The sequence below is a fragment of the Callospermophilus lateralis genome, chromosome 2, assembly GCF_048772815.1.
Source record: "Callospermophilus lateralis isolate mCalLat2 chromosome 2, mCalLat2.hap1, whole genome shotgun sequence".
Lineage (NCBI taxonomy): Eukaryota > Metazoa > Chordata > Mammalia > Rodentia > Sciuridae > Callospermophilus > Callospermophilus lateralis.
In genome coordinates, this window is record NC_135306.1 from 162,303,481 (window position 1) to 162,323,504 (window position 20,024).

At 45.4% G+C, this 20,024-nt stretch overlaps 1 protein-coding gene across 9 annotated transcripts in view; it reads left to right on the plus strand.

Annotated features, from left to right (window-relative positions):
- The window catches only part of Tead1 (TEA domain transcription factor 1), a 253,906-nt gene that overhangs the window by 181,417 nt on the left and 52,465 nt on the right, over positions 1 to 20,024 (plus strand). For 6 of the 9 annotated variants that reach the window (XM_076846902.2, XM_076846905.2, XM_076846907.2 and 3 more), the window contains 6 exons: positions 1,721 to 1,783; positions 1,873 to 1,935; positions 15,598 to 15,732; positions 16,830 to 16,876; positions 17,656 to 17,717; positions 18,941 to 19,065. In XM_076846902.2, coding sequence (XP_076703017.1) covers positions 1,721 to 1,783; positions 1,873 to 1,935; positions 15,598 to 15,732; positions 16,830 to 16,876; positions 17,656 to 17,717; positions 18,941 to 19,065 — 495 coding nt within the window. Of the gene's footprint in view, positions 1 to 1,720; positions 1,784 to 1,872; positions 1,936 to 14,632; positions 14,776 to 15,597; positions 15,733 to 16,829; positions 16,877 to 17,655; positions 17,718 to 18,940; positions 19,066 to 20,024 lie in introns of those variants that run through there. The other 3 variants (XM_076846904.2, XM_076846910.2, XM_076846906.2) reach the window with 2 other exon arrangements.

Below are 20,024 nucleotides of genomic sequence, written 5' to 3' on the forward strand. Positions count from 1 at the left end.
ACCTATGCTGAATGATATGGCACAACTTTATAAAATGTAGTTTGCCAGGTGTGGTGGCGCACGCCTGTAATCCCAGCAACTTGGGAGGCCGAGATGGGAGGATCATAAGTTTGTAGCCAACCTGGGCAACTTGAATCCCGTCTTTTAAAAAAATAATAATAATCAAACAAAAAATGCAAGCTAACCTGTGGTCTCACATTACCACCAAGCAACAGCCGGTTCCCTTCCCAAATGAGGGGTTGTTTTGTGAGTGTTGGTGAGGGGCTGAGGCCTTTTCCTGGGAATACTCCATGTACCCCCAGGGCCTGTGCTGACTCAGCACAAGGGGGTGGCTGCCTGCCAGCACAGAGGCAGGGCATTGTCTGCTTGGGGGATGTCCCCCGACGGTGGCCCTCATCAATTCAGAGAATCACAGAGGAACAAAATTCGGGTGAAAACAAATAACAGCAGGAGCCAGATGGAGGGGTGAAGAGGATGGGGGAGTCCCTGCTTCTCTGTACTTAAAAAAAAAAAGTAGAAAAGAAAATTGAATAATTGAAATGCAAAGACATTTAAAGATCAAAGGATCTTTTATTACCATAAATACTGTTTTTAGAGTCACTAGAGTTTGAAATGAGTTAATCGCCCTAAAGTCTGAGCCCCTAAACTCCTAAATGGAAGATTCTGAATTTTGGAGATGGGCAAAGCTAATCCCTTACCTGTTGAAAATGCTGGACCTAGGCTGTCTGCTGGCCTGTGAGCTCTGGTCATTTGCCTGGTGACCCCCTTCACTGGGGGACTCTTCTAAATTTAACCAAGTCTCATTGAAAGAGATGCAAATTTGTTTACCCAGTGGAATCATTGTGTTTCAGAAGCTGGACTTGGCTACGTTTCCACACCCCGGCATCCTGGGGATGTTTTTAGGCAGCAGTTGGTGATACCTCTCCAATGTGAATTTGTTGTTCAGCAAATCCGTGTGGTTTTCAACCCAGATTTTTAACAGGATGGCTGGCTGGCTGGCTGTATTCACACATTTCGCTTTGTAATAATATGCAAATCCACTTGGCACCCAGTCAATACCCAAAAGAGTGGAAGGATTAAAGATATTTATAAGGGCAAAGAAAAAAAAGGAAAAGAAAAAAAAAAGCTCTGCTAACTGGGTCTTTCCATTTCTCTTTGAAATCTAATTTACATGTCAGTATTATTTTAACATTTGCTACAGAATCCAGAGCTCTTAATGAGATCAGAATACAACCGACAGCTTCAGCTTTTTGATTCTGTACTATGTGCTAATTTATGGATCATCTTCTCTAAATCTAGAAAAAGGGATTTTCCCTACTGATGCTGAGAAGCTATAAATATTTTCATTTACCACTACCCCCACCTTTTTTTTTTAAATTTTATAAAGAAAGCAATCCTACTCTCCCCTCTCATCCCTCCCATAATAAGTTTTTCCCAATGCCCGTGATTTTTCCCGGGTAGAAAAACAGAGATGAGCCTCAACTTTGGTCCTGAATCAAGTCACTGCAGTGATGACCCAGTCTGAAAAGCTTAGAGCAGTGCTGGGGGCTTGGTGTCTGGCTGGGACTGTGTATTCCTAACTGCAGAGCTTTGTTGAGATGCAAATAACCTCCCCCCTCCCCACACCCCTCCCGAGGAGTAGCGATTTTATCTTTGATTTCCTTTTTTTGTTTTGTTTTGTTTTGTTTTTTGTTTCCCCTCATAAACCCGAACAATGTAGGTGTCTAGTCATATACAGGTCTTAGCAAGAAAGAAAGTTCGAGAAATTCAAGCCGCCATTAAGGTACGTCTGGCTTGCCCAGTTGTAGGGGGCTTTTCATCTCCATGGTTACAGGCTTTTCCTTTGTTTTCCTCCCTTCCCCTACCCTGCAGGTGTCTAGTCACATTCAGGTTCTTGCCAGAAGGAAATCTCGTGATTTTCATTCCAAGCTAAAGGTATGCGCTTTTCTGCTTTTTGGCTTGTGGTTGCTATGCATCTCACTTCCTGTTTTCCATGGTGACTGGTGAATGCCTGGTGCTGGGATTCTGGTAACCTAGTTTCCTCGCATGTGAGAGCTGTTTACATTTCTTTGTGTCTAATCTCTCTGTTTCTGTACTAGCCTCACATTAAACTCAATGTGCGGGTGAGAGAGAAAAAAGAGAGAGTGAGTGAGTGAGTGAATGTGTGTGTGTGTGTGTGTGTGTGTGTGTTTTCCTAATAACAATGCAAATGCAGCAGAGAGCTGGCCTTGATAACTTTTCAGCACAGAAAGACAATTTTTTAAAAAAAAAAATGCCTTTGAATGTCCACCAAGCAGCCCTTGGCTAGGAGAGCTTTAAAAACAAGAAGTTGGTCCAGAGATGCAGACTTGATGGAGATGTTATTTTTTAAAAAATTGATTTCCAAAGTGATCACAAAATTACTTATTAGAAATATTTAGAAATCATTTTGATTTGTACTTTTGATGCATTTTTGAAAATACTTTTAAAAATATATCTTCTTCATGTATGTCTCTTCCAACATAGAGTATTTTTAGCCAGATTTCTTCCACATTGCTTAATGTTCTTTTAAAAGTGAATGGCTCTCTTATTAAAAAGAAATTTAAAGTGTGGCCTTAAGCAAAAAAGATGGCTCTTTGGCATGGAAAAGCTCTTGATCAAACTCATGTTTGCAGTACCAGTTAAAATTTTTTACCAAAACATGCCTCATTTTCCAGTTTCTTAAAACACATTTCATAGCAAAAATGAAGGCATGGATAATTATAAAATAAAAAACTCTCCCTACTTTTCAACCCTTCTAAAATTCGCAATAAAACTTGCATGACCTTTGTTTTTCTCTAATGCTGTTTTGGAAATGCAAAGGACTTACACTTCATATGAAGGGATTATAGTTTAGAGTAAAAAATAATTTTTAGAGTACATCATTGCTTTTCCCTCTCCCCATACGTTAATTAAATTTGTGGTTTTGTTCCACACTGAAAAACAATGTCATCTCACAGCCCACTGATGAGCACTGGGCCTCTCCCCAAGTCCTCCAACTTTTTTAATGCAGGCGAGGCTGGCTGTGGCAGAGGACTAGAGCTAGGAAGAGCATTTGGTGTGCCCTCTGCAGTGGGCAGCATGCTGGCTCGCTTGCACGTGTGGCTGATGGTGGCTGGCTTGGAGCTGCACTGGCTGAGCAGTTGAAAAACTAAGATAACTTCATAGATTCTGCTTTTTAACCAAAGGTGCGGTACTTTCTATGTGGATGTAACTACCCCAGTATTTGCTCACGTTCTGACTCTGTTTCTAGTTTCTCTGAGCTAATGAATTAATGATGTACAAAGAAGTTTACAGATACCAATTTTGTGTTTTCATCTGAGATGGTCATGCATTGCTTCTGTACTGTGTGTTTCCTCTTGACTCACAGGGCACACAGCCTTAGGCTGTGGAAGCCCTGTTAAGAGATGAAGGATGCTCTTCTGTTCATAAGAAATCGCCGTGAGATACAGGGAAATTGTTTGATGACTTTATGAATTTTATTCCATGAAAACAATTTTGCAATTGCTCTATACATATACATACAGGCAGAAATTGGTGTAAATCCTGCTTGAGAGTTCAGGCATGGTGCTCATCTTGGTGAGCAATTAGTAACCAACACCCTAGCACAGAATTGGCTGTGCAAATGGGAATGTGAGACGTTGGGTACTGTTAATTATTCCTTTAAAACAAACAAACAAACAAAAATCTGACAAACTTTCTATCAAGGGTTATGTTTTTTTCTCATCTCTGGAAGCTAGAGAAGAAAAAAGGAAAAAAAGGTTGCGGGGTGGTGTCTCGTGAAAATAGAAGGGAGTTCAGTAGAGCAAAGGGACCAGGGGGAGAGAGGAGGAGAGGGAGAGGGGAACTACTGGGGCATGATATTGGCCAAATTAAATTGTCATATTGTGTGCGTGTATGAATATGTAACAATGAATCACCCCATTATGTACAGCTCTAATGACCCAATAAAAAGAAGAAAACTTTCCCCACATTTTCAGCACTATCCCACTCTTTGGGGCAGACACAAAGAGGAGGTAGAAGCAGGCTACAGAAAAGCAACTGATACAGCATGTAAGCTCCCAAACCACCTCTGTCTTCTTTTAGTTCCTTTCCTTCTTCCCTACCACATTATTCTTGGAACTGGAGTTTTTTGTTTTTCCATCAGCTAATACGGGTTGAGGGTTCCAGGCATAGAGCTCGTCCTGATGGGAAGTCAGCAGCCAACTCCCTCCACAGTGCTGGCCATGTGAATGGGAATGTGAAACCCAGGGCACACTGGGGTTAGCATAAAGAGCCGCAATGAAACGTGCAGGGAATCTTAGGGATGATCTCACAAAGAATGTGCTTCTGAGTTTGGGAATTAAAAGACAACAGTTTTATTTCGTTGCAGAGCTTCTTACATGCTCTCTCATTTGAGTTCACTACAATGTGAGACTCCGTCACCCAGCTAGTAAGGGGCTAAGGCAGAGTCTGAACTCAAATCCTCCTGAATTCTAAACTACTTTCCTTTGCCATGGGCTTTCATCTAGTGGAGATGAGTGTACAGACTTGCTACCAGCTCGCCACTGGGAGCCCTTTGAGCAGTTGGCCAGAATTTGGACTTCATTTGGGACTAACACCATAGTGATCATCAGTAATTTAGGGGATGGTCCTGGCTGGAGAACCACTGTGTCACCAACTCAGAGGATGTTGCAACAGTTGTAGGAGAGTAGTGGCTTTTACCTGCTTGATAGCAATATTGCTCCTGCCTTCCGTGGATATTTTTCATCCTTCATCGTCCTGATCAACTGGTACAAGGATGAGCCTCCAGTCTGTTGATTCTTGGAGAGGTTGGGCTCACTGCCCTATCTGCCCTCGGCTGGGTTTTGGTGAGGAGATAGGATGGAGACTCTTGGAGTTCATCTTGGGGCTGAGAGCCATAGTCTTCTTGGCCTCCCATGCTAACTAAAGAAATAAACTCAAAACACGAACATGAAGTCATCCCAGAAGGCAACAAGGGTAGCTTCTGGGCAAGAAGTTTGGGGTGGCAGAAGTACCCAAGATTACATGACCTGCTGTACTTTGCAGAAGAAGATATTGAAGTCTTCCTGGAAAAGGTGACTGATGACTCTCCATCCCAGGGTCTGTCCTTGGTGGACACTCGCTCCACCAGGCTGGTTATCGCTGTTCCACATGTTCAGAAATCAGAGGGGTAGACAGGTCTGTGGTTCTCCTGTGGAGACCAAAGCCATGCTCACATTTCCCTGTCCTCCCACAGAGTTTGAAAAAGTTCTGTGTCCACACCTGGGCCTGGGGGCTTGTGCAGCTTCCTTGTGAATCTTCTTACTTCTAAGCCTCTCCTTACTTCCCAGGGAAGAGTGGGGCACAATCCCTGAGGCTTCTGGTTTGCCATTCTTTTGGAAAGGCAGCAGAACTCATTTTTCAAATTAAAATTCTACTAAAACCTTCAGTCTATGAATGAGTAAAAACTGTTCTAATTGAAGCTCACTCTCTCACATATGTAGCCATGTCCTCTTTGGCTGTTCTAAGGAATAGAGTTTGAGAAACCACCCTAGTTTAGGCAGAAGGAAAAGGAGACAACTCTCATGCTGTTCCTATCAGCCTCTGGACAGTCCCACTGGCCAGTCCCACTGAAGCTCATGCTCTAAGTTCTGTGGACTGCTCTCTGCTTTCCCTTGAAGAAAAGCCTCACAGAGATAGTGGTCATTCTTCTGTCACGCCCACAGATGAGTCATCCTAGCTGCAAACTCACTCTTAAAAATCTGTTAGAATACGTTCCAAAGGTCAGCTCTGCACTGCTAACTGCAGTGGTTCTCAGAGTGCTTGTTTGCAGGCCAGTTTCACCCCCAATGTGTGTGGACTTTCATTTTAATTTTAGCAAAAGAAAAATCACTGTTGTAAATGCGTAAGACTTTCTCATAGATTTGAACTTTAAAAATACAGACATGATGACTGCGGCCCACAAACATTTCATGGGAACCCAGTGTATTGTAGGCCCTCATAAATATCAGGCATAGAGAGTTGAACATACACAGCCTGTGTTTCGGGGGGACACTAACCCTTTCTCTTAGTTCTCTGGTAGACTGTCCATAGCTAGGTGCTCTGCAGGAGAAATTAAACAGGGTGATGCAGAGGCTTCCAGAGGAAGCAGTGATTAATTCTGAGAGAATTGCGGGATGCCTCATGGAGGAGATGTCGTTAGATCCAAGCATAGAGTAAAGGCAGAAGATTCCCGTGGAGGTGAGGGGTTTGGGGCACCATGAAGAGCACATGGAGGTGGGCTGGGGGATCCCCATAGAGAGGCCTGCATCATCCCCCTGAGGAGGGGGCTTCACTGGTCCTTTGGGGAGTAACCCAATGTTGTTCCAGTGTGTACTTTGGAAAGATCTCTCTAGCTGTTTTTTGGAGGATAGTTAATAAGAGGGAGGTCAAATTGGAGGTAGGGAGACTTGTGGTTGAGAGAAGTGGGGGCCTCCACCAGAAACTGACCCAACTCTGTGGCCTTTACCAGTCCTCTGGTTGTCCATGGCTGCTTCAGTCCACCATGACTACCTTTTTGCTCTTTCTTGCTCATTGTTTTAAACAGTGAGTTATGTTTATAAGTTTTGAAGTCTGCAAAATATACCCTAGAACTTTCAGAAAACTTTTTAATATTAGTGCATAAGACTTAGCATATTAAAGTTGGGTCCTCAAAGTAAAAGTAATTAACTTGGAGTGGGCATCAAAATTAACTATGAAGTTGTTATTGTCGCTAAATTTTAGATACATAGAAGTTAGTAAAGAGAAGAACATATTAAATACTCACATTTCATATGATCCAGAAATGGTCATTTTCATTATGACATAATTTCTTTTGTCTCTTGATGTAACAAATCAAATGGTAAAACATTATTCTGTACTTTTTCTAACTTCCTCTACCCACCCTCCTTTCCCAGTCAAAACCAGTCCCCCCACTAGTCTTTTCTTGCCCTTTATGTCCCTGAGGAAATCAAATCCAGTGAAAACTCTCGACTCACCCTCTTAAAATTAATCTAGAAGTTTACCCGTTGTCAGCCACGAACTTGTGTTATAGCCATTGGCACCAACGTGAGATGTCTTCTCTGCAGTTTGTAGCAGACTAAGCCAAGATGGCACCTAGAGCAGAGTGGTGAGAGGCAGCCACAAGTCACAGTTGAGAGGAGGGAGAAGGGAATACAGTGCATTTGTGGCCTGACCACCAGAGTTTTGGAAATTAAACATGTACAGTCAGCGTTTGGTTTTTCTGGGCCAAGGTGTGTAGGAGAGAAGCAAGAGTGCTGACTGCCAGTCTAGACGCGAACTTGAGCTGTCCCTCAGTAACAGGAGTGCTGCAGGTGTGACTCCTGTGCAGACAGAGTCCTTTTGACTCAGTGACTTCCAGACCTGATTCCAGTTAATCCATGTAGTTATAGTGGGCAGGCAGCTTATAAGCCTAGGGAATATGCATTTAGGAATTCCAAGGAGGAGAGTAAGGACTCTGCCTTGGATTTTTGTGCATCTACAGCAGTGTCATCCACATAGGTTTCATTTATTTTTGTCTATCTTCCCCTTTCCTCTGGTTTAGCCTCTTAACTGGCATCTCCAATTGAGTTGTGAGAAACCGCAGCATGGTGTGAGGACTAGATTGCGACGTGAGAAGTTGTTCTCCAGTTTGATAGTTTCACTCACCATTAATTCATAAAAAAGTCATCCACACCTCCCACCCCACCCCCATATTATTATTATTATTTTTTAATTTTTTATTTTTTGTTAAGTTCCAGGAATTTATTGTCTCAACATGTAGAAAGAGAGTGGAAGTATTCTCCGGAAGCGGTCTCTCTTTCCTGTTCAGAGTGCCTACTGGGTTTTCTGCTCTGAATCTCTTTGTAGATCAGCTGTCTTGACCTTGCCTGGAGGCCTCTTTCCCCATCAGCAGCAGAGAGGTCATCCTTTATTTGCTGGTTTCATGTCGGAGGCTGTGGAAACCACAGCCCAGCTCTGCAGACACCATGGCTCACCATGGTCCATCTTCACCTTCAGAGAAGATGGACCAAGCCACTTCCAGTTCATGTTTTGTGTGTCTGGGGAAGTACAGGCGTGGGACTACTTGGCCCTGCCCTAACCTCAGCAGGAGTACATCTTAGGAGATGTGTTTATGACGTCCCTGGGTACACTGGAGAGGCTCCTCCTATACTGGCTGACATTGCATCATCCCAATAGCAGAAAAAGGCCCAGGCCTCTCTGATTGCCTCCAGTCATTGGTGACTAATTTACACGCAACATGCGCTCCCCCAGGGCCATTTTCATTCTTGCCCCGTGACCTTTGTGATTTGATTTCTGAACAGGCTTTTCTTTCCAATTTACTGTTCCTTCCGATAAGCAAAGAACTTAAAGTTCATGTTGCCTATTTCATTCTCTTGAGTTGAAGAACTTCGCTGGGGCGTCTCTCACGTCCACCCTGCTGCTTCCTGTTTGTATCTCCACTGAGTCCACCCAGGAAGAGCCTGCCACCAAGAAGATAGACCTGCTTTACTTCCCCTGCCTGTGCTTTCGCTGGGCCGCTCTGTTCCCCGGGAGAAGGTGGCAGAGAGGGTCTGCACAGCAGCCTCCTCTGTGTGCCAGCCACCGAGCTACTTAGCCATCACAGGTTGGGAAGTTTTGCAGTTTTCCTGGCACTTCCCAGCCTTCGCCAAGCTCTTTTGCTTTCGTGACGTGTACCCTTTCTCCTAAAGATATTTTCATTACCTTGTTTTTAGTTTAACTGAATTAAAACTCAGACAGGAGGATATTTCTTATTCTAAACATGATGCAGAACCTCTCATCAGCAGTGTGGCCTTGCACATTGGGCCTGTTGACCTGTGTGAACTGAATTGTTTTTTTTTTTTGTTTCTTTCTGTTTTGGTACTGGGCCTGAACCTACGGTACTTTACCACTGGGGTACATCTCCACTCCTTTTTATTTTTTTATATTGAGACAGGATCTATCTAAGTTGCTTAAGGCCTTGCTAAGTTGCTGAGTCTGGCCTTAAACTTGTGATCCTCCTGCTTCATCCTCCTGAGTAGCTGGAATTATAGGCTTTGCCACCATGCCCGACTTTTCTATGTGAACTGAGCTAGGTCTGGATTTTCATTTAATGGGCATTAGAAACAACCTCATTCTACATTTTTATTCCTAAATAGAGACATCCTGTTGTCAATCAACTTCCACTGAAGAACCTGCAATGTAGAGAATGCCCTAGAATAATATCCATTTCCAAGATTCTGTCATGAGGACCCAAGTTCCTGGGCATTTCAGGTTCTGAGCAGGGTGAAGGCTGGATAGCAGGTTGGTTGGTCTCAAGGGCCCTGCGTAGAGTGCTTGAAGCAGTCCTGAGCAGGGCTGTTCTGACACTTACTTCATAGAAAAAGAGGCTTTGGATCAGTATGGCTGTGTCTTGTCAAGGGCCACAAATTTGAACTTGATTCCAGGGCTGTCTGGTGCCAAAGCCCAGGCTCTTTGCATAGTGCCATGCCCCCTTCCCAAAGAGCGCTGGTCACGGACGAGGGTTGTTTCTCTGACTTGAGATCTCCCTGCTGAGCCCTTCTCCTGTGTCTCTGTATCTGGGGAAACAGGAGATGAGCAGTGGCAGCTAGTGCTCACTCTGGAGCTCAGCTCCAGCCAGCTGCCAGCTGGGTTCCTCCGGCCTATCAGGGGAGCCACCTTCTGCCCCATGCTGTCACCTCCCAGAGAAGGGACAAAGGTCAGAGGGTACCTTCTCCCAAACACTCAGATCTGGTCTGAAGCAAAGCTGTCATCCGTGGCAGGCTTCCTGGAAGGCCATAAGGCACACCTACCCGTCTCCTCCTCTGAGGTCCTTTATGATACTAAGCCCCACATCAGAATTAAAAGAACCACTGTTAACAATTATGAAATACTAAATATAGCTCAGTATATTTAAAAATGAACAATGGTAAAAGCCTTGAAAATTTTTTCTTTGATGTGAATGGAGTCTTTGGCATTTTGAAATACAATAAGATGAATTAATTGCTACTCATTAGGCGGCAAGTCAGGAGAAGTATGAATGTGGCTTCTCTCCTCCCCATTAGCGGCTGTCTGACCAGAATAGCCCCCTTTTGTATTTACTCCTGCCTTCTCTAATAATAAGCAAATTAGAGATCATGGCTAGAAAAAATTCAAGTGCCCTCCGTCCTTTCTCTAAAACCATCATATAGTTTAGTGATGTTTATCTGTGCCAGGGTTATGGCTAATAATTGCAGAGGGCATGTCAATCCACATAACACAAGGTTGGAAAAAATTACTTCTTAGGGAAATATTTTTTATCTTTTTCTGAAAAAGGTGATTTTTCAAGCAAACTTGCATCATACTTTTGTATTTGGTTTTATATTACTGTATATTCCAAATGTAGTTTTGGAATGACCTCCCACCTGCACCTGCCACCCTGTGTTGCTGAGAGTTGAACTCAGGGCATTGTGCATGATAGGCAAGTGCTCTCCCGGTGAGCCAGATTCCCAGCCCTTGAGGCAAACATTTCATAGCTATCATAGTTTTTTTTTTTTTTTTCTTTATATGTTTTTCCTGATTTGTTGGTTGGCTTCCATATGAATAAATTTAATTGGAATCTTTAAACTTTGAAATGTTGGCCCACGAATAAACTGTTTGGATACGCTGGTTTAGTATGCTATTCATTAACATTCCATATATGGCAGCTGTGATATCTTGTATATGCAAGCTTGTGACCTTTTTATATTACCTTTAAAATTTGTCTATGGTTAATGCCTAAAGAGTATGAGGTAATTGATATTGCCGGATAATCAGAAGCTGGGAAAGCAGGGAGGAGAAGGGAGGATAAGACCCTCCTAATATCCAGTCTGATCCCTAAGATGTCCTGTTGTTCTGAGAGCACTTGCCTGCCTGTCGTGGATCCCTGTGGGAGAGCCGTCACCTGAGTTCCATGCAGGCATTTCCAAACCCTGTGTCCACTGCAGTCCTGCAGAAGGAGGCTGTCGGGGAATAGGCTTCATGAAATATGAAAGCCTATTTACTTAGTAACAATAACAATTTGAAAAGCTTCAGGCTGAGGAGTTTCTGTCTGACCACAGCCTGCTGGACCGTGAGGCCGGGGCAGTGAGGCCACTGATGGCCCTGTGAACCAGAAATTGGATTGTGAAGAAAGTAGGGTCCATAATGAGACACGCACCCTGGACAGAGTGCTTCATCTGCCCTCATTCTCAGGTCGCTGGGACCACTTGTGCTTAGAAGTACAGCCCACCCACTTTCCTATCAGCAGTCTAAAGATTCACAATTTCTGCCCTTAAGTGTTTCTCGTATTGCAGATCAAGGCATCAAGTTAGGGTTCATCTGGAAGATGGTGACATGCCATTTCTTTCCCCAGTTCCCATTAATCTTTTTTGTGGCTTTATTCTTTGTAATCTTAGGAATAGAGGGTCTAGAAATCAGTAAGGAGGAGGCATTGTGAACTTGTCCAAGCCTTTTCCTAGCACAGTTTTCTTCCCGTGCTCACATATGTACACACACGATACTCAGAGTATTTTCTGTAATCTCGGACACTGGGGATTCTAACTCTGTAGTGACTTAATCGCAGATTTTCAAGATAAATACCATGGACTCATCCTTCGCAAATCTCATCCACATCTCAGAAATGTTGGTGTGCATACATCTCAGGATAAAATTAATTTGGGGTGCAATGTAGCACACACTTTTAGATGTTCTTAAAACCTTACTTATTGAATAGATTAATCCCTTTCCCCTTAGCGGGATGACAAGAGGAAAGGATAAAGTTGAATGTGTAAAAGGCTGGGATGTAAGACCAGAGTGGCAGAGAGAAGCTATTTACTGGGGTCTGACACTTACAGTTATAAATTTTCCGAAGCCAGGCATGTGTCTCTGGCTGAAAATGACAATTGAGAGATCCATCCATTGAATCTCTTAGCCCGGCATCCTCCAAAATCCCCTTTCAGGATAAGTGGGTCTGCAGCGAGCCTCTTGGTTCTCATTTCCAGGTAGCCCTGGCTGTGCTTATTATCCATCTCCAGGGTTACTTTAGATTTTAAACAAAAAAAAAAAAATTTAATCCTTTTAATTTTCACATCTATATCATAGATAAAGGATTGATGCTATAAAATTAAATGAACAGAGCAGATCCACTACAAAAGGTAGGAAATCACTGGCATAGACATTTTAGTCCATTTGCAGAAAATTGCCTATTCTCCAATAGGTAGGTCAAGTGCAGAAAGAACCACTACTTGAGGTGAAATTTCCATTCCACACTTGGCTTTCTCTCTATTAGGATAGGCAGCCAAGAGCTGCCTAAATGTTAACATCTCCTGTCCTCACACAAGTATTTTGTTGTTGTTGTTGTGGCTAAAATGTATTTAGATGTATTTGTTTATAAGGGAATGTACCCTCTTAGGTAAACATACTTTTAGAACCATTAGAGAGTAAAATGCATCTTTTGGTTTTGTAGATGAGGAAAATCTCAGGGTGTGAAATGACTCGTCCTAGGTAACCCAGCCCATTTGTGTCATTTCCCCAGCAGGTGCACCCTTCACCATCAGAGAGCATGTGGATGTGGTCAAAGTGATTGCCCACCTGTTTTTGAACTCTCGTTTTTCATTAAGTACCTGGTGCAATGCTGCGTAATACGAGAGTCAAACTTTAAACAAAAGCAAAACATCCATGTTCTGCAGCTGTGTGACACACACAGCAAAGATACTTTTCTTCTTTCCCACACTGACTGATTTCCCTGGTGCAAACAAGATGAGCTTTTGTGAAAATTTTCAAGAGCTTTTCAGTAAGCCAAGCAAAGGGAAACATCTCATGGAACCCTTAATAGAGAAGGGTTATGGAGATAGAGAGAACTATTTTACACTTGAACCTGGACTTTCTATTTGTAAGTTTCCTCACCCAAGTATGCCAAACATCTTGGAGTTGGGCAAGAAGAATCCCTGTCACCAGCATAAACACAGACCACGCATGTCTGTAAGAGGCCCTCGGACCTTTTTTTGGAATAGATCCAAGCCCACAGCTCTTTATTTATAGTTTGTCAGTCTTCAGAATTCACATCAGTCAGGTGGAGAGAAGTTGTCCAGGTTGCTGTTTTCCAAGCTCCCCTAGCTTGGGCCCCAGAGAAGTTGCAGGGCCTGTTGTGGGCTGAGGAAGGCGCCTGTGGTCACACCTGTGCCATTACCTCAGTTTCAGAAATCACTTTGAAAGCATTTGTAACTTCTTATAAGGGCTTAAGAGGCTTGGGGGCTAGAGTCCAAAGTGACTGATCCAAAGAGAAACCAACAAGTGTGGGTTGATGTCAAGGTATTCTTGTCTCTGAATGGAGTAGGTATGACTGGATGGGCCAGGGAGCAGGTGAAGCCACAGGACATTTAAAAGTGGATTGACAGACACTGACATCCATTTCTGTTGGGCCCAGTTCAGCTCTAGGGCATGTGCACACTCCTAGTCAGTTTATTATAAAATTTCATCAACTTCAAGACTTTTTTTTTCCCCCTCTTATTCTCACAATGTGAGATGTTTTAGGTGTTCTTTGTTGTTGTTTGTTTGTTTTAACTTAAAAAAAAAAGTTACTCTAGGAAGCTGGCTTCAGGTGAGAGCATTTGGTGAGTTAGCATCTGGAAGGATGCCATATGATGAGAAGAGATAACAGGCAGCACTCTGAGTCACCGGGGTCCATTCCCATAGGGACTAGTAATCCTGCAAACTTCCAGGGCTGCACAGTGTCATTTAGCTACAGCAGGTGCCATTGCAGATGTTCATAATGACCATGCACACTTCCGAAAGGCTATATTTGCAGCTTTTTAGTTTTTCAGTTGTGAGCCACAGAAATATATGAAATATAAAAATTCATGCAAGTGTTAGACTTTTCTTCTTCCTCTTTCCCCCCATCCCTCTTCTTTTTCAAGGATTAATATGAGCATTTTGAAAAATTCACATGGTGTTCTTGGTGGTTATGGGGCAGAGTTGTGTCTACACCTTGGCAGTACCTAGTGGGTCTTTCTTAGAAGCCCCTAAAGTTGTTTAATTTTTGGTTTTTGTTTATTTGGTGCTAGGAATGGAACCCAGAGCCTCATACAAGCCAGGCAGGTGCTGTACCACCAAGCTACGTTGCTTTGTAGGCTCTGATTTCCTCAGTGTCCTCTTGGCCTTGCCTTTGGCTCCGCAGCATGTTTATTCCTCACCTCTGGTGGGATATGTAAACATGGAAGCCGCCTCTCAGCTGGCACTCAGCGTATCAGCCTGCAGCTGCTGGTAGACCATCCCTCACTATGAATTCTGAACGGGCAGCTGTGGAGGGCACACCCTTGATTATGGTGTTTCCATTTTGTTTCTGCTTTAATGGCTTCTGGTACTGGTATATAGACCCTCTACCTAAAGCCCAGAACCTTCACATGCTGACCTAGTGCAGCCCTGCCAGCAGCAGTGGGGGCCTGTCATACATCAGGGTCTCACCATTGTTCCTTCTGCCCTGGGGAAGCATAGGACCAGCATGAAGGAGTGGGGGGAAGTTTTTTGATTGTTGTTGGGCACTCTTGTTGGTGATGGATTTTCTAGATAGCCATGTAGATTATACATTTCTCCTAAGATATGGCGAGGGGTGGGAATGACAGTGCTCCTCTACATTTTATTGTATCCAAGTGTTGTATTTGTGTACATATATATTTTTTAACTGAAGAAGAAAAATAATCCTGCCTTTGTACGCAATCCTTTTAACAAATTGTTTATTGTTGTATCCAGGTAACAAGCATGGTAAGTATTTTCACCAAACTGAGTATTCTGTATTTTAGCTGTGCTTGGCAGACTTTTTTTTGTTTTTGGCTAGCTTTGTGTTACAGTCTTGGCTTTTCTAGAAAAACTCATTTGGGAAAAGGAGAAACCACCCACCTGTAGTGTCCCTTACCTCCTGAGCTTTTGTAAGAAGCCATGTAGCCTTAGACCCACGGCGGGGATACTCGAGAAAGCATGCGCCCCGCCAGCATGCTGCTTGGCTGGTCCCCCTTGTCCACCCCGCTGCTTCTGAACTATCCCCACCAGGTGTCTGCCAGGGCTGCCCGGCCTCACATGACCCCAGCAGCTCCTGGGACTGTGGCCCTGTGACAGCCGGCACACACACAGGCTCTCCACGCTCTCTGGATGATCCTGCCCCCAGTTTATGGCACATTTCTTCTCTGCTCCCCTCATCTGTGTACTTAAAAGCAGGGCCTCTCCCACCACACTCCCCTAGTGTGTTAAGTAATTGGAGAAATCTCCTTCTGGAAGCTGAAAAAATGAATACATTGTCTACTCTTCTCAAAGGCTTCCCCATTCTGTTAGAAAATGGATTCAGATTTAAAAAAAAAAAAAAAACAAAACAAAACACCTCTCCATTGGGTGTTTTCCGCGAGTGTTCAGCGTCACGGTAGTGGAGCGCGTTCCAGCCTCCTGGCCGTGTTCATTTATCCATGCATGTCTGCTTTCTCGGCCTCTTTTGTGGCTCTGTATTTTAGTCCATGTGCTCGTGGCTGTGGCTGTCTAACCTGCCTGGTAGCCGTGCATTCTGTATTAAGTCAGTGTGTCACTGTCACCTTCAAGGATCAGACCGCAAAGGACAAGGCCCTGCAGCACATGGCAGCCATGTCATCAGCCCAGATCGTCTCCGCCACTGCCATTCACAACAAGCTGGGGCTGCCTGGAATTCCACGCCCCACCTTCCCAGGGGCACCGGGGGTAAGTCAGCAGCCACGTCTGGGAAGGAGAGCTGCTCTGGATGCCGGGTGGGTGCGGGCCGGCCTCCTCCTCCTGGTACTTCTTGCCAATTGGGTCAAATATAAAAAGGATAAAGACTACCTTGTGGTGAACTGAGATGCTGGGTGTAAAGTGGTAAGAGAAAGGAAGGGAGGGAGAGCAGATAGGGAGGAGGAGTGGAAGAAGAGCAAAAGCAGGTGGGAGGCAGGAGGGGGAGAGAGGAAATCCTTAGTCCCTGCAGATGTGGAAGTAAGTATCACTTTTCTGGTGCAACCTGCCTCTTCTGCACTCTTTTTCCTGGTCCATGGTCCTGTCCCTGTGACCTCAGGGTCACTGTGTGAGCTCGTCCCAAAAGGGACAACATATTCCCTTGGTCTTTTCATTTCAACACCTACCAAGGGCTGAGAAGCATTATGTCATAATCTCGTTGAACCTTACAGTCATAAATGCCTCTTGCCATCATTGCCATTTTACAGATGAGAAAGCTGAGGTTACTAAGTGGCAAGACAAGAGCTAGGTCACAGGCAGATGCACTGTGATGCCTGGATTCAGCTCCAGGGCTCTGCGGTGCCAGAGGCTGCCTTTTCCCTTTATCTCATGATGCCTTGGGCTGGGGAATGGCAGGTGCAGAAGGCCTCAGGGACGCCTGCAGCAAAGCAGTTGCCCTGTCTCTTCTCTGAGCTCCTGGCCCTCTTGTTGCAAGCTTGATCCACTGCTCCACCGGGCCTTGGGTACTGGAAATCACGGAGGTAGAGTAGTACATAGGGAGTGCTTCAGAGCAGAGGGAGAGGAAGATTGGGTGCTTGCATGGGCAAAGTGGTCCCACCCAGTGCTCTGTTGAGGGTCACAAGAGCTCTGAAGAGCAGCCACTTGTCCCCTTCCCTCAGAAGGATTTTTCAAGACAGAGGTGCTGGAGGAGTCCTGGGTGGCAGGTGAGGGACAGTGATGACCACATATGCACTTGGGGAGGTGATGCTGCTGCTGGTGGGTGACTGAACCTGCTGCCCTTCAGCAGGGGCTGCAGTGCGTTTGTGTCCTGTGAACTCACGATCCTGAAGCCTTTGCCTTTTGTCTTCCAGTTCTGGCCTGGAATGATACAAACAGGGCAGCCAGGATCCTCCCAAGAGTAAGTCTCAAGAGGGCCACAGACAGCAGGGTTAGGGTTACCAGGGTACCTCTGGGCTTTGCAGAGAAAGGAGAGCTAACTGCGATCCTTAGTCATGACCTCTCGGATTCAGAAGTGTAAGCACGTCACTTCTGTGTGGAGGTCCTACAGATGGAATAGGAAGTGGGTTCCTGTCCCTTTATAGCTTTAGGAATAGGAAATGGGTCCTTGTCCCTTTGTGGCTTTGGAGGGCAGAGCATGGGCCTTCCTTGCCTGTAAGAGGGCAGCAGAGGTGATTCTGTAGCCCTTTCCACTCGGCTTGCCCAGTGGTAGTGCCTGTGTGGTGCATGTGTGTAGGGGGTGTCTGTCTAATTGAAAAATCCTGCAGATGCCTTGGGGACAAGGGAAGCAAGCTCAGTCAACCAGAGGATAAGGGCAATCTGGGGCTAAAAGCTAGAGGCAAATCCAACCTGTACATTAAGAGAACTTGACTATTTGCCTGAAGAAGGAGAGCCTGAATCTTGTCCCAAACCTTGCCTAGACACAGTGACTGCTGACCTCTGTTTTTTTAGGGATGAAGAGAGGTTCAGAGACAGATGTCACAGTGCACAAGAGTCAGGCTGACGTCTGTCCAGCAGGTGCCACTGAACTGGCACAAGGCCTGGTGGTTGGATCCTCAGCAGGCTCCCTGCAGGCAGGGACTAGTGTGGGGGGTCCCCATTGGGAGGCCAAGGCCAGACCTGGGTAGGGGCCACTGCTGCTTCCATGATTTCTGATTCTCGGCACCCGTTTGTCCCCAGCGTCAAGCCCTTCGTGCAGCAGGCCTACCCCATCCAGCCAGCGGTCACGGCCCCCATTCCAGGTGAGTCTCCCCGTTCTCCCTCCTGGGGGAGTCAGTGGCCTCCACAACCAGTGGCCAGGCCTGTTCTCAAGAGGGGTGATGCTCTTCTTTGTCACTGCTGTAGGTTTCCTGTCACCCGTGAAACTTGCCTGCCCCTTGCATTCCCGCCTCCTGTAGGATAGGGGTCAGGATGGAGTTCGGGAGCGTCACAGGGGAGTCCCCGGCCTAGTCCCGAATAGCTTCAGTCATCTCCCACGAGCTCTTCAGATGGGTTTGTGAAAAACAGGAAGCCTGACCACTTTCACTGAAGATGCTAGCTCACCCTCAGAAGAGGACGTTGACGCCCGTCCCTCCTCGCCATGAACTGGCTGCGTTGGGCCGTCCACATCCTCAGCACAGATAGTTTTCCTTGCCCTTTCTTAGATACATAGATTTCAATTTCTGCTGCACTTTTTGTGAAGGAGCACTTGCACAGAAACCAAAAGTAGTAAACAATCGGGTTGGCCCCCTCTCTACCCCGCTGCCACCACCACCCACCGCCGTGTGCACATAGTTGAGAAGTACTTGTGGTGTAGTACAAAAATCATTGCTCAACACCATAGATGCCCCACACCAAAAATGTACCCACACATTGTCCTCTGCTTCAACACTGTGGGGCACCCTGAGGGAAGATTCTAAAGTGCTGGCCACAACAGTCTTAACAAAGAAAGATATGGGGGTGGGATTGTGGCTCAGTGGTAGAGCACTTGCATAGCACATGTGAGGCACTGGGTTCGATCCTCAGCACTCCATTAAAGTGAGTAAATAAAGTAAAGGTATTTTGTCCATCTACAACTAAAAAAAAAAAAAAAAAAAAAATTAAAAAAAGAAAAGATGGGTAAACACAAGAAGTGCACAGCATAGCCTGGGAAGGATGTCTTTGAAAACATTCCCTTGGAATTGTCAGCCATTTTTAGCTTGGTCTCTAGCTGAGCCCCTTTATCCAGGATTTGAAGTCCTCTGCCACAGTCCTTAACCTTCGTTAAAGGTGGCTTCTTGTGTTATGCTTGTCCAGCTGGTCACTGTCTATGAGAGCCTCAGCCAGAATGTCACCCCGGCCCAGCTGAGTTCTGCCCCCTAGACCTGGGTGGAGGACACTCTCAGCCTTTCCTTCTAGATCACATTTTGTGGAGTCCTGCCCCAGTACCATCCTGAGGCCGGGGGAAGCCAATGGCCAGGTATAAAGGTGACCATTGGTCTTTCAGGGTTTGAGCCTACGTCAGCCCCAGCTCCCTCGGTCCCTGCCTGGCAAGGGCGTTCCATTGGCACAACCAAGCTTCGCCTGGTGGAATTCTCAGCTTTTCTTGAACAGCAGCGAGACCCAGACTCGGTGAGTGCGCCCCAGAGGTGTGTCTTGATCCAGCACTTACTTGCGTCTCCATCTTGTTCATCTTCTCGCTCCTCTGTCTTTTGTCCTTCTCTTTCCCTGGTACCTGTCAGATTGATGCCCTGTGTGAAGCCGACTTGGAGCAGCCCAGCAACTTCCCCTCTAGGAGAAGGGCATTCCTCCTGGCAAGTGGTAGAACTCCAGAGCTGGGTGTTTATTGCTGCTTACACCATAGTTCTCTGGGGAATACTTAAGCTGGAGGGACAGCCCTTTATAGGCTCTTGTGCCTAGTAAAATTTAACAACAGGTGACATTTATTGAGCCCTGCCATGTGGCTGGCACTGTGCGAAGGTATTTAGGTATTTTATCACATTTTATCATGTAGAAGCACCGTGAGGGGAGTACTGCCTGGCACATGAGGAAACAGAAAGGCTGAGCAACTTCTCCAAAGTTACATTGTTGAATCCATGGGTCAAAGATTCAAACTCAAGTCTTTAAAATCCCAAGTCCAAGTAGTCATTCTACACTACTTTTCCAAGGCTGTGTTTTCTCAAAATAGCAAGTTGTTATCTCCTGAAGGAAAAGTCACAAAGTGGTACTTTTGAACAGCTTCACATAGAATGCAGTGCATTTTAATATTGTAAATACCAGTACCACTGGCATCTGGACTCTATTTGTCATCTTTCTCTCCCCGCCCCATCTTGTACCCATCATCCCATCATTTCCCATACATATGTGATCCTCCCTTCCTTTCCACCCCACGAGCCCTGTACCCTTTCTCCACACCCACTCCTTGGCTGTGCTTATAAGCCTTGCATCTGTGTGTGGGTGAGTCCAAAGCAGAAATCAAAGGAATCAGGAGTTTGTCTTTGGGATCCTCACCAATTCCTTTCTGCATTCTCCCTCTCCCCCTCCCACCCACCTCAGGGGCTACCAAAAGCATGTACGTCCTGGGCTCGCTG